This window comes from Moschus berezovskii, chromosome 3 (assembly GCF_049115385.1).
Source record: "Moschus berezovskii isolate FMDL1 chromosome 3, NW_MosBer_1.0, whole genome shotgun sequence".
In the NCBI taxonomy this organism is placed as follows: Eukaryota; Metazoa; Chordata; class Mammalia; order Artiodactyla; family Moschidae; genus Moschus; species Moschus berezovskii.
Window position 1 is genome coordinate 107,803,864 of NC_142462.1, and position 25,961 is coordinate 107,829,824.

The 25,961-nt window shown below is 42.6% G+C and overlaps 1 protein-coding gene across 2 annotated transcripts in view; it reads left to right on the top strand.

Annotated features, from left to right (window-relative positions):
* Positions 1-3,939: 3,939 nt before the first annotated feature.
* LRGUK (leucine rich repeats and guanylate kinase domain containing) overlaps positions 3,940-25,961 on the top strand; it is a 109,602-nt gene continuing 87,580 nt past the window's right edge. The window contains exons 1-5 of one of the 2 annotated variants that reach the window (XM_055421291.2): positions 3,940-4,275; positions 12,718-12,825; positions 16,236-16,317; positions 20,117-20,217; positions 24,279-24,360. In XM_055421291.2, the coding sequence (XP_055277266.2) occupies positions 3,955-4,275; positions 12,718-12,825; positions 16,236-16,317; positions 20,117-20,217; positions 24,279-24,360 (694 nt within the window). In that variant the 5' untranslated portion in view covers positions 3,940-3,954. The remainder of the gene's footprint in view (positions 4,276-12,717; positions 12,826-16,235; positions 16,318-20,116; positions 20,218-24,278; positions 24,361-25,961) is intronic. The other variant, XM_088832612.1, reaches the window with a different exon arrangement.

Genomic DNA, 25,961 nt, shown 5'->3' on the forward strand with positions numbered 1-25,961 from the left:
ATCAGATTGATTATATTCTTTGCAGCCAAAGATGGAGAAGCTGTATACAGTTAGCAAAAACAAGACCAGGAGCTGACTGTGGCTCAGATCATGAACTCCTTATTGTCAATTTCAGACTTAAATAGAAGAAAGTAGGGAAAACCACTAGACCATTCAGATATGACCTAAATCAAATCCCTTATGATTATACAGTGCAAGAGAGAAATAGATTTAAGGGTCTAGATCTGATAGAGTGCCTGATGAACTATGGACAGAGGTTCGTGACACTGTACAGGATTCAGGGATCAAGACCATCCCCATGGAAAAGAAATGCAAAAAAGCAAAATGGCTGTCTGAGGAGGCCTTACAAATAGCTGTGAAAAGAAGAGAAGCAAAAGGCAAGGGAGAAAAGGAAAGATATACCTATTTGAATGCAGAGTTACAAAGAATAGCAAGAAGAGATAAGAAAGCCTTCCTTAGCGATCAATGCAAAGAAATAGAGGAAAACAACAGAATGGGAAAAACGAGATCTCTTCAAGAAAATTAGAGATACCAAGGGAACATTTCATGCAAAGATGGGCTCAATAAAGGACAGAAATGGTATGGACCTAACAGAAGCAGAAGATATTAAGAAGAGGTGGCAAGAATACACAGAAGAACTGTACAAAAAAGATCTTCACAACCAAGATAATCATGATGGCATGATCACTCACCTAGAGCCAGACATCTTGGAATATGAAGTCAAGTGGGCCTCAGAAAGCATCACTACAAACAAAGCTAGTGGAGGTGATGGAATTCCAGTTGAGCTATTTCAAATCCTGCAAGATGATGCTGTGAAAGTGCTGCACTCAGTATGCCAGCAAATTTGGAAAACTCAGCAGTGGCCACAGGACTGGAAAAGGTCAGTCTTCATTCCAATCCCAAAGAAAGGCAATGCCAAAGAATGCTCAAACTACTGCACAATTGCACTCATCAGTTTACTCATGCTAGTAAAGTCATGCTCAAAATTCTCCAAGCCAGGCTTCAGCAATATGTGAACCGTGAACTTCCAGATGTTCAAGCAGGTTTCAGAAAAGGCAGAGGCACCAGAGATTCAATTGCCAACATCCGCTGGATCATGGAGAAAGCAAGAGAGTTTCAGAAAAACATCTATTTCTGCTTCATTGACTATGCCAAAGCCTGTGCCTGTGTGGATCACAATAAACTGTGGAACATTCTGAAAGAGATGGGAATGCCAGACCACCTGACCTGCCTCTTGAGAAACCTGTATGCAGGTCAGGAAGCAACAGTTAGAACTGTACATGGAACAACAGACTGGTTCCAAATAGGAAAAGGAGTACGTCAAGGTTGTATATTGTCACCCTGCTTATTTAACTTATATGCAGAGTACATTAAGAGGAACGCTGGGCTGGAGGAAGCACAAGCTGGAATCAAGATTGCTGGGAGAAATATCAATAACCTCAGATATGCAGATGACACCACCCTTATGGCAGAAAGTGAAGAGGAACTAAAAAGCCTCCTGATGAAAATAAAAGAGGAGTGTGAAAAGGTTGGCTTGAAGCTCAACATTCAGAAAACAAAGATCATGGCATCTGGTCCCATCACTTCATGGGAAATAGATGGGGAAACAGTGGAAACAGTGTCAGACTTTATTATTTTGGGCTCCAAAATCACTGCGATGCTGTTTGCAGCCATGAAATTAAAAGACGCTTACTCCTTGGAAGGAAAGTTATGACCAACCTAGATAGCATATTAAAAAGCAGAGACATTACTTTGCCAACAAAGATCTGTCTAGTCAAGGCTATGATTTTTCCAGTGGTCATGTATGGATGTGAGAGTTGGACTGTGAAGAAAGCTGATCGCCGAAGAATTGATGCTTTTGAACTGTGGTGCTGGAAAGACTCTTGAGAGTCCCTTGGACTGCAAGGAGATCCAACCAGTCCATTCTAAAGGAGATCAGTCCTGGGTGTTCATTGGAAGGACTGATGATAAAGCTGAAACTCCAATACTTTGGCTACCTCATGTGACGAGTTGACTCACTGGAAAAGACTCTGATGCTGGGAGGGATTGGGGGTGGGAAGAGAAGGGGACGACAGAGAATGAGATGGCTTGATGGCATCACCTACTTGATGGACATGAGTTTGAGTGAACTCCGGGAGTTGGTGATGGACAGGGAGGCCTGGCGTGCTATGATTCATGGGGTTGGAAAGAGTCGGACACGACTGAGCAATTGAACTGAACTGAGCTGAGATGTTTTTCTGGAATTCTCTTGCTTTATTATGATCCAACAGATGTTGACAATTTGATCTCTGGTTCCTCTGCCTTTTCTAAATCCAGCTTGAACATCTGGAATTTCCTAGTTCACATACTGTTGAAGCCTAGCTTGGAGAATTTTGAGCATTTCTTTGTTACTGTGTGAGATGAGTGCAGTTGTGTAGTAGTTCGAACATTCTTTGGCATTGTCTTTCTTTGGGACTGGAATGAAAACTGACTTTTTCCAGCATGGTAGCCACTGCTGAGTTTTCCAAATTTGCTGGCATATTGAGTGCAGCACTTTAACAGCATCATCTGTTAGGGTTTGAAATAGCTCAGCTGGAATTCTATCACCTCCACTAGCTTTGTTCATAGTGATGCTAAGTTTTTGGAAACTACAAAAAGCACACTGAGTTTTTCCACTTTTATACTTTCATCCTTCTGTCAGTTAGCCAGCCAGGTCTTATGGGGGTGAGGTTAGAGAAAAACCCCTTGGAGGAATATTCTACCCAGTGGAAAAAGAAGCAGGCAAGCAGTAAGATGAGCTTAGCAGAAAGAGATACTTTAATTATGGCCTTTACATTTATGACCAGCAAGATAATGAAGGAAGGTAATTCTGAAACCTTTCTGTCAGTTTTAATGGGCCCTCAAGCCCTGAGAAAAATAAGAGTCAATGTCTGGTGTCCATAAGGATTTTTTTTCTACTTCTCCCCTGACAGCCATTGACAGGATCATTTTGTATTTGCAACTGCTATCACCGAAGCATGGAGAAAAGGCCTGTAAGGCCAGGAGATGAGAGCGACCTTCCCGCAAGGATTTCTATGGTCATCAGTATGGCAATAATAGTTACTATATTTTCATTCTGCTTTTCTATACAGTGTATACTTTGTGGAGCTCAAGGCTATAGCATTTAGGTCACATGAAATCACACTAGCATAAAATCATGCTTTGTAATCTTGTAAGAGTGTTTTATAAAACTGCAAAGAGAACCTATGCAACAAGATAAAAATTATTGCCAACGCAGATCATTGACTAATACAATTACTTATGCAATGCTAATAGTTTTACAGAGGCTTTCAGATAAAGTGTCAGTTTGACAGCCATTTTTTTCACCCTGTATTTGGTTTGTTAAACCACTGCCAGTTCTTCTCCCCAAGGACATGGCTTATTATTTGGGGGTAAAAATGTAAATTAACTGCCAACCAGCTCTCAGTTGTCGTCTGGTAGTTTCTCTTTATTATCCGCAATTAAATCATAAGGACAGGAGGCATGCCTTCTATATCATGTATGCACACTGCATTCTGCATAAAGTTTCAGTGTTATCAACTTTCCGACAGACAGCTTTACAGACATCTAACACTAAGTACATAAAGACCCTTCATGAAGGAAGCAGGATGGTGCGCTCACCAGTGATCTCAGGGTGGGATGAAAAATCTCCAAGAGGGGTCTCGAGGTCGAAAGAAAACAGTTTTAAACACTAAAAAAAGGGGGCGCAGAGAAAAAAGATGAAAAACAAGAAAGACAAGCCAAAAGAAGCAGAGCCAACGGCTTAACAGACTAAAAAAGAAGGATCACAACAAGCGGACAGGAAGCTCAGTTGCGCTACAGCGGCAAAGCAAGCTGAAAGGGAGAATGCACGAGGGGCAGAGACTACAGCCCCCAAAATCCCTTGCGACACCTCCTCCCTGGGCGTCCGTCTCCTAGGCAACCCCTGTAAACAAGATGGCGACCTCCGGGAGAGAGCGCAAGTTTCCGAAGCCTTCCTCTCTCCTGGGAGGCATGAGCAGTTCACGAACTGGAGCGCAGGCGAAAGTGCTGCACTCCGAAAAGGATCGTCACTCTTGCTGGTCTCCTTTTCCCATGGGTCAGAGACCGAAAAATACTTCATGCAAAGCCTCCTCCAACCTGCTCCAGCACCTCATTCACCGTTATCAGGAGTCGGACGTGGACAGAGATTACTACGACCTGGAAGAGGGCGAGGGCGAGGGCGAGGGCGAAGTGGAATCCGAGGAGTCCTCAGAATCCGAAATGCTGAGTTTTGAGGTGTGCCTTTCCCCCACCCCTCACCCGCTCAGTTCCTTCTCCGGCGGTCAGAACCCCTTCACCAGCCTGCGGCTGAGCCCCATTCCTAGGGCTTCTTGCCTCCAGGAGCGCTTCTTCCTTACTGCTCCGAGGCTCCCCTCCTCTGCTCCCCATTCCCGTTACCCCATTTCCTCACCCTTCATTTTTCATTAGCACATGTGATTACTTAAGAGTCGTTCCGCAGCGTCCTTACCAAAAAGCATCTATTTGTATGAGAGTGTTCTGAACTGAACTGTGACTTCAACTTTTTCAAAATTATACCTCTACAGCGTTGTGAATTGACAAGAGTTCCACCTCTGCACCCTCTGTACCTTCTCGTCATGATTGTGAAATACTCCAACACTCTCCTCAGTTTCTAATCCCTTCATCCTCCTTCCTCTAGGAAAAACAAACAAACCAAAAAAAACCCCTCTTGAAGTAATCTTACGTGCTGCTGTTCCCTTCTACAGGGGATCTTCCCAACCCAGGGATCCATCCCAGGTCTCCCACCTTGCAGTTAGATTCTTTACCAGCTGAGCCACAAGGAAAGCCCATTTTATTCCTCAAAGACCAAGTGTCTTGAAAGTTTTATATTTTACTCATGCCAGGGGTATATAATGCCAGGGCATTATACAGACAACACACACACGCACACACCGCTCACTGTGAGAGTATTTCAGGATTTGGGGAATGTCCCGACATTCCCATCAGTGATACCTGTTGGCAGCTTGGCCTTTCACACTGATAATACAAATTCCCTCTTTTCTACAGTATCTCATCTAAACACCACCCAATTCCACTTCTTTCACTGATCATCATCCTGTTCCTTCCTTAGTTCCTTACTGCCTTCTTGTCCCTTTCTACTTCATATTGTACCAATTCCTTCTCTTGACTTCCCAATGAATTGTTTGCTTTCTTTAAAAATGTAAATTGATTTGCTTTCTTTTAGTAAACTGTTAGGTTTTCCTCTTTGTCTTGGCTGCCAGGAAATATAACATTTTTTCTCCCCTTAATTCAAACATTTTCTTAATTTCAATAGTTTTTCTCTAGATTACATTTTTCTCTTCCCTTTCCTCCTCTTTGATAGTATAAATTGCTTCAGACTCTTTCCAGAAGTAGATAATAGAGAAATAGTTTCCAACATCCGGTTCTGTGATGTTTTTCTGACATCCCCTCTGTCTCTTTGTACCTTTTCATTTCCTAGTCACCTTTCTTTCCCCCTTGAGCTCAGGCAGGTTTCTCTTTTTTATGCCTGTTCTCATCTCCATTCCTCACTTGTTTTCCCCTCTGTGACTTGCACTGTCTTCTGTTACTCTGGTTCTGCCACTGACTGTCTACACTGTGTCCCTGCCTGGCTTCCCTTCTTTTGTAATGTCCTTTTGTTCAGTTTCCACATTTGGCCCATTTTTTCCTACCCTCACATTCCCCCCTCCCCAATCTTCTACCTTTCCTCTTCTTTTCCCTCCTTTCACATGGGCTAAACATCCATTTTTCTTAAAAGTGAGCCATAGAAAATTGTTACTTATTTTGTTCATCTTTTGTTGATTTATTTGCCATGCTTAACAGTGACTGTTGCAAAACTGTAGCAATGTTTTTACAACTTTGAGATGTTTATATGGTTTCTACCATCTTTCACCCCAGAGGAATTAACAAATGAATCACCAGTTTACTTTATTATTCTAATTAACGTGTGTTCTTCAGCTGTGGGGTTCATTAATACCATTGTTAATCTGTCTTCAGTAAAAACCATAGAGGGGGAGGGGGCTGACTTGAACTAGTTAATCCTTTTTCACTTGTATGCTCTGTGGAAAAGCATATTATTTCTTTTATGTTCCAAATATTAATATTTATTTTATGTTCTCACATTCTATTTCAGTTTTTATAGTGTCTCATATGTTTTTGTGTGTTGAGTAAACTGAAAAGTTTTAAGAGGAAATAACTGGAATTTTCTGTTCAGTGATTTATTTTCCATATCCTAACCTGATTAAGATTTATAAGGCTCTGATGTTCAAAATGACAAAGTGCCTATGATGTAATTAGGCTCAATGAGCTTGAGAGAGGTCGGGCAGAATATTGTTCAGAACGTTGCCTTTGGAATTAGATATTTGTACAAAATATTTTGTTCATTGTGAGATCTTGAGCAAGTTATACTCTGCATCTCATCCACAATATGGGAATTATAACAATACCTACCTCACAGGAGAGTTGTGAAAATTAAATGAGATCCTATGTGTAAGCTACTTAGCACAATGTATCATTTATACTGTTACTAACACAAGTAATAACTTACCTGTTCTTATCTACTAACTACAACCTATCAATTGACTTCATTAATTCAGCCTTCATGGAACAAACATTCACAAACGATTATTCTATGGGAAGTACTCTTTTGACGATATAGGTCAGAAGAAGTGTCTGGGCCTGCAATACATTTCTGCTGTGTGAAAGCTACTCTTTGCCAATAATTTTATGTGGCTAATAATGCCTATTCATTGAATAGTTATAAGCATCACATCTGATGGGAAAGTCTGTGTTAAAGTTCTTAACATAGTGTCTCAAAAGATTGTATATCTAATACATAATAGCAGCAGGAAGATGAGAGGGTGATGGAGGACATGCATGGTCCCAGCTCTCAGGGTGACAGAAGACTGTGAGGAAACCATAGCTATCCAGCCTGTGAACAGATGCCTACAGTGATAGCCGGGCTACAGGGCTGGCGGCAGACTGGAAGGGGGAAGTTAACCCTTGTTTGGGTTAGAGGTGGGGTAACGGCAGGCAGATGGCATCTTTCCAAGTGATGAATCATAGGTAAGCACAGAAAAGGTAGATGGGTCAGGGGCCAGAGTGTGGAGAGCTGTGGGCTGTTGTGCTTCCTAGGTGGCGCTAGTAGTAAAGAACCTGCCTGCCAACGCAGGAAATAAAAGAGCCGCGGGTTCGATCCCTGGGTCGGAAAGATCCCCTGGAGGAGGGCAAGGCAATCCATTCCAGTATTCTTGCCTGGAGAGTCCCATAAACAGAGGAGTCGGGCAGGCTGCAGTCCATAGTATTGCACAGAGTTGGACACAACTGAAGCACACACACACTGGGCTGCTGGAGGGACTGTGGACTTGACTCTTAAGCACTAGGGAACCTCTCTTGTGGCCGAGAGGGCTAGATTAGAGGGTGGGAAGTCTGGAGGCAGGGAGATAAGTGAGAAGCTGAGCAGCATCTGTGCAGGAGAGACAAGAGTCTGGATTAAGGCAACGGGAATAGAAAGGAAGCTAGTGATAAATCCATAGAATGAGACACTAATTGAACATGGGAAGTCGAGGTTGACTGCCAAGTCTGTGGAATGTTCCAGGGGGTATCAGACCACTAACCCCCATGGGCAACAATGACAGGTGGAGCTATGCATTCAGGAGGTGGGCGTGTGAATCATGGAAATCAGGAGAGGGCCAGAGACCTGGGAATGATCAGCGCTGGAGTCCGTGGGGCCATCCAGGAAGAGAAGAAAGAAGAGAAGGGGGAGGCTAAGGAAAAACCCCTGGGATACAGGTATCTCAGAAGATGAAGAGGGTCTGGGGTTAGGGGAGGGAACTGGAAAGGACTGGCAAGAGGGAAAGGAGAAGAAAGAAGAGCTGTATGGGTGGGAAGTCAGAGCAAGAAAGAATCTCAAGAACAGGGGGGTGGGTTACGTTGCCAAGAGGCTAAGTGGACCATGAAAAGGACTATTTGTGGGCCATTGGAGATCTCAACCCATATATATGTGTTTTGTGGTGTGGTGAAGCCTGCAGCCTGACTGAAGTGAGCTGAGACACGAGTGGGAAGTGAACAAGGGGAAACTGAAGAGTAAAATAGCAACTCTGGAGGAGCTTGGCTCTTAAGGCAAACTCCAGCTGTCGCTGAAGGAGCGTGCAGGACCCAAGGGCCCCTTGTAGGACAGAAGGGACTCGTGTGCTCATGGAGCTGGAGAAGCGGCAGCTTGGAGAATGACAGTGGAGAGTGACTGGTTAAACCACAGGCAGAAGATAGTACTATTGATGGTCCCTGGACATGATCTCTGGGGAAAGGGAGCGGGACCCTATGTGAGGAGAAGGAACGGTCCCCCTCTGAGACCCCAGCAAGAAGCTGACTTCAGTGTGGCGCCAGAATGCATGCTTGTGGGTCTTTCCTGGCCCACTCAGAAGCAGGCAGGGAGTAGGCTTATTCATTCATTCAGCCCATGTTTGAGTGCCCACCGTGTACCTAGGGACTGTCTTCCCCCACCTGACCTTACACTTTAGCTATTTGAACTCCTGGTAGTTTCCCCACTGGGCCATGCTTGCCTTTGCAGTCTTGTACATGTCCCTTGTGCCCACAGTACCCTTCTTGGCTCTCTTTTGCCCTTCCTTCTCCTTTGTCAGAATAACTCACAGCTTCGGGTCTCAATAGCTGTCTCTCCAAGGAAGCCTTTGCTAGCCCCCTACTCCTCACTAGAACTGCCTTGAAATGGGAACTCTGCTAGTCAAAGCACCCTGCCCGCCTCTGTAGTAGTTTATGCAACTCCTGAAATCATTTATATACTTGTCTAGCATGTGCTTGGCATGCTAGGGAGATTTTTTTTATCCCAAATGGATAATGAACATGACTTAATCCCTGCCTTGATGCAGTAGTTGATGGCGAAGTTGATTCAGGTCTGGGTTTGCATGGTACAGTTGCAATCAGGTCAAGGAGGCAGAGACTTGAGGGTAGAGAGACATTGAAATTGCCCATGGGAGACCCAGTCAGGAAGGAAGTATAGTTGGGAGGGGACAGATAGACTTGGGGAAAGGGGTGGATGAACAGACTGGAAATTTTGTTGTGGTCAGTGACCAAACTCAGGAGATGCTGGAAAGACTGAAGGATGAGCAGTTGTGGGATCTGAGAGCAATGGAAGATTTGCGGTCTAAGGTTTCTAAGGTGGAGCAGTTTAGCATGATGCCTGGGTCCAGGGCACACCAGGAGAGTGGCTGAAGTTATCTGGATCAATTTTTAAATGTTTGGAGTTGAGAAAGGAACGTGTGTGTGTGTGTGCGCCCACGTGCATGTGCTTGGAGTGGTTGGGATGTTGAGTGGCCTTCCTTAGAGATTCTGAAGCCACCCAACATACAGATTGGGCCGGTCAAGTCCTGAAAATGACCAAAGACCAGAAGGGAGAGACATGACACTGACAAATGGCAGGAAACTTAAAGAGGTGTGAGGGGGTAGCCATGGAGAGTCTTGCCTTGGGGATCTCGGACAATGCTGACCACGTGGCCAGTCTCTGTATCAATGGCTGTGTTGAAAACAGACCTACTGTGAGGAAAGGATGCTGTAGCATTGTTTACAGGAGCCGGAGGGAGTGGGCTATATGAAAAGTTTGAGAGGTAAGATGACACTCTCTTACCTCGACTCCTTCCCAGGCCATCTATAAAAAATAGTAACTCTGTTGTGAAAAGTAGATCTCTTTCCCCCATTTTCTGAACAGATTGATTGCTATCAGTGAATGAGACATTAACATGTGGAACTTCTGAATTCATCAGTTCGTACTAACCTCCTATTTATTGGGAACACTTGCTGTGTTCTGTGCACTGTTCTAGGAGCTTTATGTTCACAGTTACTTTTAATGCTCTTCAAAACATTAAGAGAAAGTAATAACATACCCTATTTATAGATGAAAAATATGAGGCTCAGAGAAAACTTTGTCTCTCAAAGTCATATATTCAAAATGGCAGATCTGGGCTTCAAACCAAGCCTGCCCAGCTGTGAGCCGTATTTGATTCTCTAAGATGGTGGTTGGATGGCATCAACGACTTGATGGACATGAGTTTGAGCAAGTCCATCTGGGAGATGGTGAAGGACAGGGAAGCCTGGCATGCTGCAGTCCGTGGGGTTGCAAAGAGTCAGAGATGACTGAGCTACTGAAAAATAGCAACAAGACAGTGGAAATTTGGGAGGAAATAAAACTTTTTACAATAGCACAACCCTGCATGCTTATGTCCTCAGTACTAGCAGTCTGAACAGCACTCCTGATTCCCAAGTTAATGTAAAGTGGTCCAAAATACCTGAAAGAGTATTTTCCCTTCATAGTCCACGTACCAGTTACATTGGTTAGTTATATTGCTGTGACTTAAAAAATTACTCTATTTTGTGTCCTAATGCTGATGTTAATGTGTTGGTCATTATAGAGTTGCCAGCAGCACAAGCACAGCACTGTTTTCTCTTGGGGAGAATGGGGAAAAGGGGGTGTTGGGCCACCACTGGTTCATGGTGTCTGTAGACTAAGGACCAGCCTCCTTCTTGAAACTATTACCCTTTTAATTTTGTAAATGGTATGAATCCAGCAAGATTAGCCAATGCAGAGTGAACCCGAGGACCCATTTTCTCCAACAGGAATACCAGATGTAGAGAAGTCATTGCCTTAATGTGGTGCAACCCTCCTTTGGGGTGTGGACAAGCAGTCAAGTGCAGTTAGTGGTTAGAACTGCCTTGAAGTCAGGCAGATTCTGGTTTGTATCCTGGGCTCTGTGGTTTCAGGCAAGTCTCGGTCTGTGAGCCTTAGTTTCTTTATTTGTAAAATGGAGCTAAGAGTCCCTCCCTCAGAACTGTTAGGAGGATCGGTGAGTGGACCCGCTGAGAGCTCTTAGCACCAAACAGCACTCAATGTTATCAGCAGTGAGACATTGATTGGATAGATACATTTTTTAATTGTGTGTAATATGCATGGGTCTTCAACACAGTTTTCTTGGGGGCCAGTAAATTTTGGAAGTGTAAAAGATCTTCACGACCAAGATAGTCACGATAACATGATCACTGACCTAGAGCCAGACATCTTGGAATGTGAAGTCAAGTGGGCCTCAGAAAGCATCACTACGAACAAAGCTAGTGGAGGTGATGGAATTCCAGTTGAGCTATTTCAAATCCTGAAAGATGATGCTGTGAAAGTGCTACACTCAGTATGCCAGCAAATTTGGAAAACTCAGCAGTGGCCACAGGACTGGAAAAGATCAGTCTTCATTCCAGTCCCAAAGAAAGGCAATGCCAAAGAATGCTCACACTACCACACAATTGCCCTCATCTCACATGCTAGTAAAGTCATGCTCAAAATTCTCCAAGCCAGGCTTCAGCAATACGGGAACTGTGAACTCCCAGATGTTCAAGCCGGTTTTAGAAAAGGCAGAGGCACCAGAGATCAAATTGCCAACATCTGCTGGATCATGGAGAAAGCAAGAGAGTTCCAGAAAACCATCTATTTCTGCTTCATTGACTATGCCAAAGCCTTTGACTGTGTGGATCACAATAAACTGTGGAACATTCTGAAAGAGATGGGAATGCCAGACCACCTGACCTGTCTCTTGAGAAACCTGTATGCAGGTCAGGAAGCAACAGTCAGAACTGTACATGGAACAACAGACTGGTTCCAAATAGGAAAAGGAGTACATCAAGGCTGTATATTGTCACCTTGCTTATTTAACTTATATGCAGAGTACATCATGAGGAACGCTGGGCTGGAAGAAGCACAAGCTGGAATCAAGATTGCCGGGAGAAATATCAATAGCCTAAGATATGCAGATGACACTACCCTTATGGCAGAAAGTGAAGAGGAACTAAAAAGCCTCTGATGAAAGTGAAAGAGGAGAGTGAAAAGGTTGGCTTGAAGCTCAACATTCAGAAAACGAAGATCATGGCATCTGGTCCCATCACTTCATGGAAAATAGATGGAAAAACAGTGGAAACCGTGTCAGACTTTATTTTTTTGGGCTCCAAAATCACTGCAGATGCTGATTGCAGCCATGAAATTAAAAGATGCTTACTCCTTGGAAGGAAAGTTATGACCAACCTTGATAGTATATTAAAAAGCAGAGACATTACTTTGCCAACCAAGGTCCGTCTAGTCAAGGCTATGGTTTTTCCCGTGGTCATGTATGGATGTGAGAGTTGGACTGTGAAGAAAGCTGATCGCCGAAGAATTGATGCTTTTGAACTGTGGTGCTGGAGAAGACTCTTGAGAGTCCCTTGGACTGCAAGGAGATCCATCCAGTCCATTCTAAAGGAGATTAATCCTGGGTGTTCACTGGAAGGACTGATGCTAAAGCTGAAACTGCAATACTTGGGCCACCTTATGCGACGAGTTGACTCACTGGAAAAGAGTCTGATGCTAGGAAAGGTTGGGGGCGGGAGGAGAAGGGGACGACAGAGAATGAGATGGCTTGATGGCATCACCGACTCTGTGGACATGAGTTTGAGTGAACTCCGGGAGTTGGTGATGGACAGGGAGGCCTGGCGTGCTGTGATTCATGGGGTCGCGGAGAGTCGGACACGACTGAGCGACTGAACTGAACTGAACTGAATATACTAAATAAGTGCTGGATATGATGAAGCGGATTTTTTCTTTTCTAATGGAAGTCCTTTCTTTGTCCACTTGTCTGTTTTGTTTTGTTTTTGCAGGGAGGATTTGATGGGGTCCTGAGAGAGGAGGTCGTGGCTGAGAAGCTCTACCAACTGGGGCGCTCAGGCTCTGGGACGGAGCAGGTGTACCTCAGCCTGGCTTTATCAGTGAGTATGACAAGGTCACCATTGGGTGGCTCCATCTTGACCCTGGTTGGACCATATCCATGTTCGCTGATAACTCACAGTTATTTTGGTGGTCTCAAATCTCTGAGTCTTGCATTTGACAGAAAATGGCAATGAGTTATTTATGTTTGACATCAAAGAGCCCTGGCCAGTCCAGTAATCAGCTGCCTTCCCCCCAATTCCTTTGTTTTCATTTCCTTCACAGTCTGTTTCTTTCATCTTAAGCAGTCTATTTTATAGTAATCAATGATTTCTTTCTAGGAGGTTGAATTTGATTCTGTAAAACCAATTAAAAACTCTTTTAAGAATTTTTTTTTCTCTGATCAGTGGCAGGACTAAAATTTATATCTGAATCCAGGGGAACAAAGTATTTTGGTATTGACTTGGCCCCCCTCCCATAAATATGTAGCTGTGAGCTATAGCTCACTTTCCAAAAGATATCTACTATGAACGAAAACATGTATTGTTATTCATCAATTTATAAGATTTCGATACTAGCACAGAATCTTGGCTCTAAATTTATCATAAGAGAAGCCGTAAGAGCAGATTCCTTAGGATTTCAGCTTTTGTCCTCATTTTGTTTCTTTATAGACACAGAAATACAATTTATCTCTTTCTGCTTCCTCATATTGTAAAGCATTAACTACTCCTTGGAGGTCCACAGAGTAAGTGCAGATATGTTGGTGAAAAAAAGCACACTGAAATTCTGCTACGGTACCCTACTTTGGCTCAAGAGTATATAATTCATAGCAAGGCTGTTTTGTCTTAGATTTGAACAAGCGAACTACCTAAGAAATGTTAAGCCCCTTTCACTCATGCTGGTTTCACGGCATGTCCTTTGACAACAGCATACGAAGGCTCTCATCTTTTACTATTTTCACTTCACGACATTTTAGGGATGACTCCGCAAGTCAGGCAATAAGAAGGGAGCGCCTTGGGTGTGTTGCACTGTGTTAGGCTTTGGAATGGAAGATGGTTCCCTCAGCCAGTACCTCCCCACATAAGTTCCTCTGAATCACAATTCTACTTACGTACACAGTACCTCATCTTAAATTGATCTGCACAAAGGCAAAATCCCCTAAATCTTATCTCAGCTAGATGGACTGAAGCTTAACTTACTTTGCCACTGACCTCCTTACATTTGAGACATTGTATGTTGATTTACTTTGCCCTAGTAACCTGTCTTCCTGTATACACTTTCGAGTTGGCCAGGTTAGTGATTTTCCCCCCTTATATCGTACTTATGTTAAATGTAATGTTTAAACTTTCTTTTATTACTTGTGTGCACAGTTTCTCTCCTCCCCAAAGTCATGTTTATAAAATATAGCTCTAGTCCATCATCATATGTGTTTCTTATCATGCCAAGCTTAATGGCTTGTACATAGTAGGTTTCTTAGAAACTATTACTATTCTAGTGGCCTTCATTAAACATTCTTATCATTCTTGTATTTGAGAACTTGCTTATGATGACACTTGATCAGTTGGCTTTGTCTGACTCTGGCATCACAGCGTAGACCAGTGACATGAATCTTTGTTCCAAGTGACCAAATTCCCCTCCAAACCCCTCGGGAAGTTCAGTAGATGCAGGATTTCATGCAGAGCATCTGAGACTTGGGATTCTGGAAATTTGGAGTTGCTTCTCTAAGTGATTTTAAGCTCTTTGCGTACTTCTCTGTACCCCCACATGCCTCCTCACTCCACTGGGGATAATGTGCCCTACAGATCTCACAGGTTTGTTTGATTAGATGAGATTATTGTGAGAGAGCTTTGAAAACCGAGCCTGAGAAAAAGTGTAGGAAGTATTGTTATTAATGATCACTTGATTAGGTGTGAACTCGTCTAACATTTTGTTTGAATTCTAGGCATTTGCTTTTTCTTTTCTTCTACAAGATAAAGGCTTTGGCTTTATTGCTTTTGTGTGTGTGCATGTTTTTATAAAATATGAAACTCTACTCTAAAGGTCTTCATGAACACTGCTTTAATTTGCCTTTTCATGTTGTATTTGTTCTTGCTAACAACCCTAATTTTCCAAGCTGTTATTTCCTTCAGAGGAATGCATTTTCGATGGGGTTGGTGGTCTCTTTTGAGATCCTGTTAGTAATAGGCTTCAGATTTTATCCTCTCACTCCTACAGCACTTTCTTTTTTTTATTCAATCCATATATACTTTCTTTTTTTTTTTTTGGAGGCTAATTACTTTACATTATTGTATTGGTTTTGCCATACATTGACATGAATCTGCCCTGGGTGTACATATGTTCCCCATCTTGAACCCCCCCTCCCAATCCCATCCCTCTGGTTCATCCCGGTACACCAGCCCCGAGCATCCTGTATCATGCATCGAACTTGGACTGGTGATTCGTTTCACATATGATAATATACATGTTTCAATGCCATTCTCCCAAATCATCCCACCCTCGCCCTCTCCCACAGAGTCCCAAAGGCTGTTCTATACACCTGTGTCTCTTTTGCTGTCTCGTATACAGGGTTAAGGTTACCCTCTTTCTAAATTCCATATATATGCGTTAGTATACTATATTGGTGTTTTTCTTTCTGGCTTACTTCACTCTGTATAATAGGCTCCAGTTTCATCCACCTCAGTAGAACTGATTCAAATGTATTCTTTTTAATCGCTGAGTAGTACTCCATTGTGTAAATGTACCACAGCTTTCTTATCCATTCGTCTGCAGATGGACATCTAGGTTGCTTCCATGTCCTCACTATAATAAACAATGCTGCGATGAACATTGGAGTACACGTGTCTCTTTCAATTCTGGTTTCCTCGGTGTGTATGCCCAGGAGTGGGATTGCTGGGTCGTATGGCAATTCTATTTCCAGTTTTTTAAGGAATCTCCACGCTGTTCTCCATAGTGGCTGTACTAGTTTGCATTCCCACCAACAGTATAAGAGGGTTCCCTTCTCTCCACACCCTCTCCAGCATTTATTGCATGTAGACTTTTGGATAGCAGCCATTCTGACTGGCGTGAAATGGTATCTCACTGTGGTTTTGATTTGTATTTCTCTGATTGTGAGGGATGTTGAGCATATTTTCATGTGTTTGTTAGCCATCTATATGTCTTCTTTGGAGAAATGTCTGTTTAGTTCTTTGTCCCATTTTTTGATTGGGTCGTTTATTTTTCTAGAATTGAGCTGCAGGAGTTGCTTGTATATTTTTGAGATTAATCCTTTTTCAGTTGCTTCATTTGCTATTATTTTCTCCCATTCTGAAGGCTGTCTTTTCACCTTGCTTATAGTTTCCTTTGCTGTGCACCTACAGCACTTTCAAAGGAAATTCTGGATTTCTCCGTCAACTTTTATTTCCAGATGTCTTGAGAAGCCTGAGTACTCATCTGCTAAAGCCACATTAAAGTCTTTTACCTTTTATTTTCTCAGGATCTTGATTTAACTGACGTTAGCATCCTCTGTGGATATGTTCACCTACAGAAGTTGGATCTTTCAGTAAATAAAATTGAAGGTATGTCGTTGTCATTCTAGTAAATCGATGGATCACTGAATTATTACAAAATTTAAGTTTTGCAGACTGCAATATACTTTAATACTACCAAACTTGACATAAATGCTATTATGGATCAGTTTATGCATTGATCCTCTATTTTCCATGAGAGAAAAAAAAAGCACCTCTGACTCACAAGAAAAGAAAAATGCAGAGGTCAGCAAACATGCTGTATTATGCGATGGTTGAGACACACTCAATGATACTGAAGAGTATCAGATGGAATGTTTGCTCTCTCCTTTCCAGAGATGGATCGTTACTTCTTTAATGCTTCCTGAATATTTGATGGTTCCCATTTCTTTCCCTCTATTAGTTTATTCAGTGGAGAGGAATTAGTCCTTTTCTTTCCCCTTTAATGGATGCTTTTCTTGCATTTGCATCTACATCTTAATCCTGGCTGGCTGCTTCTGTTCTTATTTGAGCACCAGGGATTCAGAAATATTTTTCTCCCCCTCTTTGCTCTCTCTGTGTAGTTACTGGGTTCTTACAGGTCTAACCCTGCCATTTATAGTTCCTTAAAAGGTATCTGTTGTGATACCTTGCTCACATTTAATGAAATTAGTCACATTTTCTTCAAAGCTTGATCCTTGTTTCTATAATAATTTTCTGATCTTATTTGAAATTTCTGACCTGCTTCTTTCTTCACTGATAACCTTTCTATTCACTTCTTTAGCTATTTTTTTTTAAGACCATTAAGGGTCGCTGATAGGGTCTTCTCTGATTCATCTTCTGATTTCTTCCTCCCATCTGACTACAGTAATTAAAATTCACTCCTTTCAATGGCTAAGACACATTCCAGCATATTTTAATTCTAAAGTGCTACTGTTTTGAAACACTTTTTATGATTTTTTTTCAAGTTTCATAAAACTTTTTTTTTTTTGGAAAATTACAAACGTGCACAAGTAGAGAGGTTTGTAATAAATGTTCAGGTTCAACAATTATCAGCCTGTGGCCCGTCTTGCCTCACCTGTCCTCCCCGGCTCCCCTCCCCAGGGCTATTTAAGGCAATTCCCAGAGATCATATCATCAGAAAGACTTTTTAGTGTTATTAGCAGGTACTCTCCCCATAACCCATACCTCCAAGATTGTTTTCACTTACTAGATAAGGGGTTGCAGGGACTCCAAGAATTTTTATTGCTCGATGAAAGGGAAAGAAATGTGGCTTCAGACCTTTAACCCTTGAGCAAGTAATCCTTGGGAGCAAATGAAGCTTTCCTCTTCAGATCAGTCTCTTTCAATCTTATATGTCATCTTTTATTAACTCATCAAGTGTCCAAGAACCTACTGTGAGTGAAATGAGTGAAAGTGAAAAGTATTAGTCTCGTCCAACTCTTTGTAACCCCATGGACTGTAGCCTGGCAGGCTCCTCTGTCCATGGAATTCTCCAGACAAAAATACCAGAGTGGGTAGCCATTCCCATCTCCAGGGGGTCTTCCCAACCCAGTGATCAAACCCAGGTCTCCTGCATTGCAGGCAGTTTCTTAACCATCTGAGCCACCAGGGAAGCCTATGTTGTTGTTCGGTCGTTCAGTTCAGTTCAGTCGCTCAGTCGGGTCCAATTCTGTGACCCCACGCACTGCCGCACATCAGGCTTCCCTATCCTTCACCATCTCCCGGAGCTTACTCAAACTCATCTCCATTAAGTCAGTGATGCCGTCCAATCATCTTGTTCTCTGTCGTCCCCTTCTCCTCCTGCCTTCAGTCTTTCCCAGCATCAGGGTCTTTTCCAGTGAGTTGGCACTTCTCATCAGGTAGCCAAAGTATTGGAGCTTCAGCTTTAGCATCAATCCTTCCAATGAATATTCAGGGTTGATTTCCTTTAGGATAGACTGGTTTGATCTCCTTGCTGCCCAAGGTACTCTCAAGAGTCTTCTCCAACAGCACAGTTTGAAAGCATCAATTCAAAAGCAATGTGTAAGGTTTAGTATATATTTTTCTTTTCAAGAGAACAGCTTTTTTGATGGCCTGATATGGACCAGATTTCAATTTGCATCAGTATTACCTGGAGGGGGCCTATTAAAACAGAGATGCCTGTGCCCCACCCTCAGACTTTCTGATTCTGTAGATCTGAGGTGGGACTTGAAATTTTGCATTTCTAATTACTTCCCCTGAAAGCAGGGACAGGACCACACTTTGAGAACCACGGATGCAGACATGAGGAACTCCTGCCATCTGGTGGACACCGAGATCACTACACCGAGTAGAGAGAGTTAGGAGTCCAGCAACCCAGACGGTGAATTTTTTCTATCAGAGTAATTCGAAAGCACTGGGCATATACCAGATGTGAAATGTACTCACCATCCAAGTGGTAGCTGCTGTTTCTGCTTTAAGATAGTGCTCCATGGTACAGCACTTACCTGCCCACAGAAAGATCAACTTTAAGGGGACATAGGGGTCTGTGGAAATGAAAAGGGTCAATGGAGATAATCGCTGACAGACATGGAGCTGATCTTGTCTGGCGCAAATAGGCAAAACTGTAGGCAAATAGGCAAAATTGTGAAGCCATTACGTTTCTCCTTAGCTTTCCTCTTACAGGCAGCCTTCCTGGATTTGCTCATGAATTCCCACCAAAGTGTTGATGTCTTAATGTTTTGTAATTTCATAAGAAAGACAGGCTAAAGAAGGCTGAGGTTTAGACCAGAGAAATGAAGTAGAAATTGGTAGGAATCTCATGGCTTCTGCCACCCTGAGAAGCAACGATGTCAAGAGGATGGGTGGGGAGGACCCTCACCTTACCAGCTCCACATTCTTCATGGCACAGCCCTAGGGTTCGGCTGTGCTCCCTTCTCCTGACCTGGGGGTGACTCTGTTACCTGGTGAAAGGAGAAGCATTTGCTGGGCTTCAGGGGTGTGGAGGCTGTGTTCTCCTCCAGAGGCCGTCCTGTGAAGAGTTGTGATGGCTGATTGTGTGATCTAGAATGAAAAGATGGATGGAGATGCCCATTAGTGGTAGAGATGGTGCTGTAAATCCTTAAGATGTGACTCTTCCCGAGCCTCCTCCTGATTCTCCTGCTGCCCCAGAGTCCGTCTTCTGTCAAGTGGCAGAGAGAAGCAGCACAATGCTTCACTATTTCTCAAGTTGTATATGTCATGTCATTAGCACAATAGTCTTTTACTTAGTATTCTAGGTAGAGAATATTGGCTGGGGATAAAATGCAAAACTCAGACATGGTTTTGAACCAGCCCAGAATCAAAGTAAAATAATAGCCATAATTTAAATCACTTCAAATCATTAATGAGATTTAAGATTGAGTCCATCTGAAACAAAATGTAATTTATAACAAAGAACTAATTGTGGCATTTGCCGTCTTTCCAAAAAGACCTAATGCAGTTATTCAGGGGCTAATTATCGAGAGGATTATGTAAAGCTTTAGTTCCTCCAAGCCTGGCGTTTTTGAAGCATTGACTGTTAGCAGCCCAGGGAGAATGAGCTGGGACTCAGGAAACCTTGGCCATTTCTTTCTTGAAGGTGCTGGAAGATGGGAACAAGAAGGGTGAGGGGGCCCTGGAGAAGGAGGTTACATTGTAGGCTCATGATGTGCTTTCCATGCTGTGTGTGTGCGTGTGTGTGTGTGTGTGTGTTGTTCGCATATTCTTATTTTTGTTCATTTAATTCATCTGGAATAATTAAGATGTGCTTGAAACTAGCATAATTTTAAAATGTCCTGATGTAATGTTTGCTGTTTTTAATGACTTTGTCTAATTTTTACTTTATTGGCTTACCTTATTCTGTATTCATTTCCACTGTCCCTCCTCCCAGATTTGTCTTGTGTGAGCTGTATGCCTTATCTTCTAGAACTTAATGCTTCTCAGAATCACCTGAAAACATTCTTCAATTTCAAGCCACCCAAAAACCTCAAGGTAGGTTTTATTAATACACTAATTACATGTGTTAACTGATTTGTGAAATACGTTAACAAGCCAAACAGCACCCAAAGAGAATTCAGAGAGAATAAGGTAGAGGGAAAATGAATTTTAAAAAAGGAGAAGGACTTGTGTATCATTTATTTTAGAAAAAAAGATAGAGTCTTTTAGGAGATGTTTTTCAGAAGCTTTGCTGAAACCTAGTGTTCAAACCAAAGAATTAACTTCCTTCCTTTTTATGTGCTTCATTTAAATACTAGTTATTGTTTATTTATTTTTGTTATAGTGAAACAATTTTGTACCTGAAAAATCTGTAAAAATTTCCTGGGGGCTTACATTTTGCCTTCTTATTGATCCAGCCTTAGCTTCTGTTTAGAAAGCAGTGATTTCAGATCTTCATTCTTGCTTCTCTGCACATGCTTCTGCATTTCTGAGGCAGAATGAAACTCGAGGAATGTTGATTGACAGAGCAGCTTACTCTGCTATGGAACCCAGTGTCTCATGCTTTAATGTGAATATAGCTCACGTGGCATTCTTGTGAAAATGAGATTCTAACCTAGTAGGTCTGGGGTGGGCCTGAGACTCTCCTTTCTAACAACTTTCCTGGCAAGCCATTGCTGCTGGTCCATGGACCATACTTAATTAATCAGAGAGATCACAGACTGATGGTACCCCAGTTTTCTACACATTGGAATCACCTGGGAAGTTTTAAAAACTGCTGATGCCTGGACCCCACTCCCAGAAATTCTGATTCAATTGGTCCAAAGTAAGGTCCAAAGTAAAAATCCTGTGGGGATTTTTAAAGGACCCCACCCACGTGGCTGTAACATGCTGATAAATTTGGGAACCATTGCAACAAGCTGGGGTTGAGTGTCCTTCTACTGGACTCAAGTATTTCATTAAAAATTATTTTGCAGCATGGAGAACAATTGCCTTTTATTATCTACTAGCTTTACTTTCGGAGAAGGCAATGGCAAGCCACTCCAGTACTATTGCCTAGAAAATCCCATGGATGGAGGAGCCTGGTAGGCTGCAGTCCATGGGGTCGCTAAGGGTCGGACACGACTGAGCAACTTCACTTTCACTTTTCACTTTCACACATTGAAGAAGAAAATGGCAACCCACTCCAGTGTTCTTGCCTGGAGAATCCCAGGGACGGGGGAGCCTGGTGGGCTTCCGTCTATGGGGTCACACAGAGTCGGACACAACTGAAGTGACTTAGCAGCAGCAGCTTTACTTTATTTAGAAACCAAATTAATTTAGATCCAAAGTATCTTTCTGGGTCCATTTGAAGTCAAGAATCTGACACCGTCTCCACTGCCAGGGAGCTGCTGCTGCTGCTAAGTCGCTTCAGTCGTGTCCGACTCTTCGCGACCCCATGGACTGCAGCCCACCAGGCTCCTCCGTCCATGGGATTTTCCAGGCAAGAGTACTGGAGCGGGGTGCCGTTGCCTTCTCCGGACTGCGGAGATGTCTCTCTTAATTTTTCTTCTGTTGTTTCACATTGCTACAATTTTATCAGTAGTGAGTTTCTCCCTTTGAAGTTTCAGTTATTGTTGGGGTGACATTCCTTTATCCAGATAAGCCCCACAAAGTGCCTATTGGTCTTCAGTGTGGGGCCTCACGGTCTCCAGGTCATCAGGAATTGTTCTTGCAGAGCTGTCTGGATTCTCTGTCCCTTCCATCTTGCCCTAGGCCCCAGGGAAACCGGCCACAGCAACAGAGTGAACCCTTCCTGGGAAAAACTTTCCTGGAGTTTCTTTTATTCACAGCCTTACCTCACCCCATCCCCCAAAAGACTGTGCAAGTAAACAAAAGCAAATCAGATAGCCCATCTCTCTCTCCGTTTTTTTAGAGCAGTTTTAGGTTCAGAGCAAAATTGAGGGGAAGGGACAGAGATTTCCCATGTATCTCCTGCCCCCACTATATGCACAGCTTCCCCACGGTCAACAGTCCCCACTAGAGTCCGGTATTTGTTACTCTCCAACCTATGACACATCATGGTCACCCCAAAACCACAGTTTACATTAGGATTCACTCTTGGTGTCATACGGCCTGTGGGTTTGGATAAGTGTATAATGATATGTTTCCATCATTATGGCAGATACCTCAATGTTTAAGGTTCCTAGAGAATTAAGAGCAGTTATATTGGTACCTTTAGAAAAGTGCTTGCAAAGTGCCAGAGAGCCCCTGATGAGGTACTTCAACCCTAGGTGAACCCTAAGTGCACCCCTTTGTGAACCTGGGAGGGGAATGATCAAGATCTTGTGGAGTTTCCAATGCAGGATCTTACCAGATCCCCCAGGAAGAACTGTGAGGCAGCTGGGACGGTCCCACTTTACACGTGGGTTTGCAGAAGCACAAAAGGTTAAATAACTTACTTAACCTGATGGACAGGGAGGCCTGGCGTGCTGTGATTCATGGGGTCGCAAAGAGTTGGACACGACTGAGCGACTGAACTGAACTGAACTGAACCTTTGCTGGGAGGTCACAGCGCTGGCACTGAACCCCATGACTGAGACCCAAAGCCCATTTTTTTTCCCAGTAAATCAGGCTTGTGTATAATATCCCACCCTTTGGGGAAGCTTTGCTTCTGTTTCATTTATTATTTTAGTGCCTTGTGCCACCAACCAGAGAAAGCATACGTGTCCCAAAGAACAGCAGCCTTTACTCTCACCCTTTCTATATTTGCTGGAATGATTTTGCTCTTAGTAGGTGAAGCTTCATATGATTGATGGGCACTTCTTACAAGCTCTGGGCTCCAGTGGAACTCCCAGTGGGAGTCGGGGCAGTGTCATAACCCTTTTAAGGTCTCTCAACAAGCCCAGTGTAAATAAATGGATGGATGGTGTCCCATCAGGTGTGTAGTTAGACAGGTATCGTGAGCAAAAATCTCAGTTGTAAATAAGCCTAGATAATTAGAAGTTTATTTCTAGCCCATCATTTTACATAGAAGAAAAAAGCAAACATGAAGCTTATTTTGTTATAACAAACTGATTTTTTAATTCAGTCTTGGGATACATTTTACATAGTTGCAACTTGTATATGCATAAAACTTTGTTTCTGCTTTTTTGAACTAATGGCATTTTATTTGCATATTTCTATTTCTTCACATGATTCACTTTCTTTTATTTTACTGACTCTGCAGTCTTGTTGCTGTATTGTAATCAATTTAACCAGTTTTCTACTCTTTCCACTTGAGCTGTTTTCAAAAAAATTTTTTTTAGTGTTCAGTATTTAAAGGTTTTAGTATTTAAAGTATTTAGTATTTAATATATTGATAAAAATAATCTTAGCACTTTGGGGGGGTTAAAATTACTGTTTTAAAGGGCAAAAGAAGGTAAGACTAGTACTTATTATATAATTGCTTATAGTTTTCCAGAAAATGATTACAATGTGCCCAACAAAGTTATCAGTGCAGTGTTTAAAAATATTTTTCCATCTTTTGGCAGCGGGTGAAAATTAAAGCTATTTAATATTGTTTATCTTTCTCATATTTTTGAATAGGGACAACTGATACTTTTGAAAATGCTTTCCTATAGTAAAATAGTCACTTTTGAGAAAGGGTGCTGAGTGGAAGAGGTATGGCTTGAGGGATAAATAAGAAAAACTTTCCTGGCATTTAGGGGGTGATGTGGGAGAGTAAATTGAGATCAAAACAGAGAAAGTGAAGAAACTGGAAACAGGATATACATGTAAACTAGGTGAGCATGGGCTGCTGGGAGTTAGAGAAGGTGGAGGCGTGGTGGTTAGTGAGGGTGACGCTGAGGTTAAGTTCTGAAGGGGGATCGAGAAAGTGGGAAATGGGGACAGTGACTGCAGAAACGAAGCATTTCTGGCGTGGGGGGTGTGTGCCCTGGCCGCGGGGAAAGGTCTCCCCCTTACTTCCCCTCAAAGTGGAAGAAAAGAGCCCCAGCTAGGAAATGATTAAACACAGGGCAAGTAAGTTAGCCCGAGTGTCTTTTGAACTGGTAACTCCTCACCAGAAAAGCCATTCTTCTACTGCCAGTAATTGTGCGGTTAAGATGAATAACATCCTGCTCTCTTTCTCTCATCAGAAGGTGGATTTTTCCTTCAACCAAATTTCAGAAATGTGCAGTTTATCGGCATATGAGTCTCTCACGAAACTAATTTTGGACAGTATCCTTTGAATGAGTAATGGGGAAAGTTTGGTTAATAGGCCTATGTAGTTCATACATGCATAATTAATATGTGTGTACTGGATGATATGAAGCAGTGCCGGACAGGCAAATTTACTAGAGATGTGCGACTCATTGAAATGGCTCAGCATTGATACTCACAAAATGAAGGAAGGTATCTTACTGACCATGGAGTAAGACTGTAAGCAAAGCTTGCCAAGAACTTCTTACACCTGAAAAGCTAAGAAGTCAGTCATTCTTCTGATAAACAAAGGCTTACTTTTAATTCTAAAACCAGATAAGAAGTTCTGTTTACCCAACTCCCTTCTTCAGATTTACTTAGACTGGTGCTCTTCTTTATGTAAGTCCACTATCTGAAAATCCAGATATGACCAAAATTAGTATTTATTTTACAGAAAAAGTCATACAAAGCTCCCTTTAACTAGCAATCTTCTCCAGTGTATTTCAAATGATGCTTCCATAAAAAATGTTTTAACAGTTATTAAACCAACAACTTTTGATCCGTAACCAACTCTAGCAACATACCTGTTTCATGAGCCAGGCTCCCGTGCAAACAGAGCACCTACTTTCAAGTAGACACACTCCAGCTTCTGGACCCTAAGGGGTTGACAGGGGATCTGTGAGTTTAATGAGCCTGAACCTCTTTACACCAGAGACCAATGTTCTCTGGGTAATAAGGGAGCAGTGCCTTCTCTTTCTCAGTAAGCATCTTTCTACCCACCTGAGGATTTTTCGGGGCAGAGTGGAGAATGAATTGATTGCCCTCGGGTGCCTCATTCCAGGGATGTGGCAGCAGCTAATACACACTACACTTGTAATGAGGCCGGGATGTGGGGAGAACAGAAGATACATTTTCTTGAAGACATATTTTTTTGAAAAACTGTTTATTTGTATATGATGGAAAGCTTAAAACATAGCATCACTCTCTTTAGAACTTATATGTGAAAATGAGCAATTAGTGGAAATTTAGATGGTGCTCTTGAAACAAGGAAGTGTTCCTGAACGTTGCCTAATAAGAAAATGATCAAAATGAAACGTTTTGATGACAAACTAAAAGTAGTACACATTAGCAGCACCCATTCACAGAACCTTCACTTTATGCTTGACTGTTGTACGTGTATTGCATTTGCAAAGAGATACGGTCTGACAGCCCTGAAGCAGTCTGGTTTGGAGATCTCATCACCTCAGGCCATCTAGAAGAATGCTCCTCAAGGAGTAGCAGCAGCAGCATTGCCTGGAACTTCTTAGAAATGCAGGCTCTTGGAGGCTACCCCAGACCTCTGAAATCAGAATCTGCATTTTTAAGAAAACCCCCAGGTGATGTGAGTTGATATTAAAGCTTGAAAAGCACTAGCCTAGAAGTCAGCTGCCCACTAAGCCCTGACCAGCCAGAAGAAACTGAGTATCCAGAGCCACTTGTATCCCCCAGGGTACCCTGAGTGACACTGTGACACAGCAGTCTGGAATTCTGTCTCCCAGAAAAATAGCCTTCCATGTGCAGCATGGAATTGTCAGAGAAAACAATTCAATGGTATTTTGGACTGAAGATGCTCTTTAAAACATATCTATCATGAAAGTCTC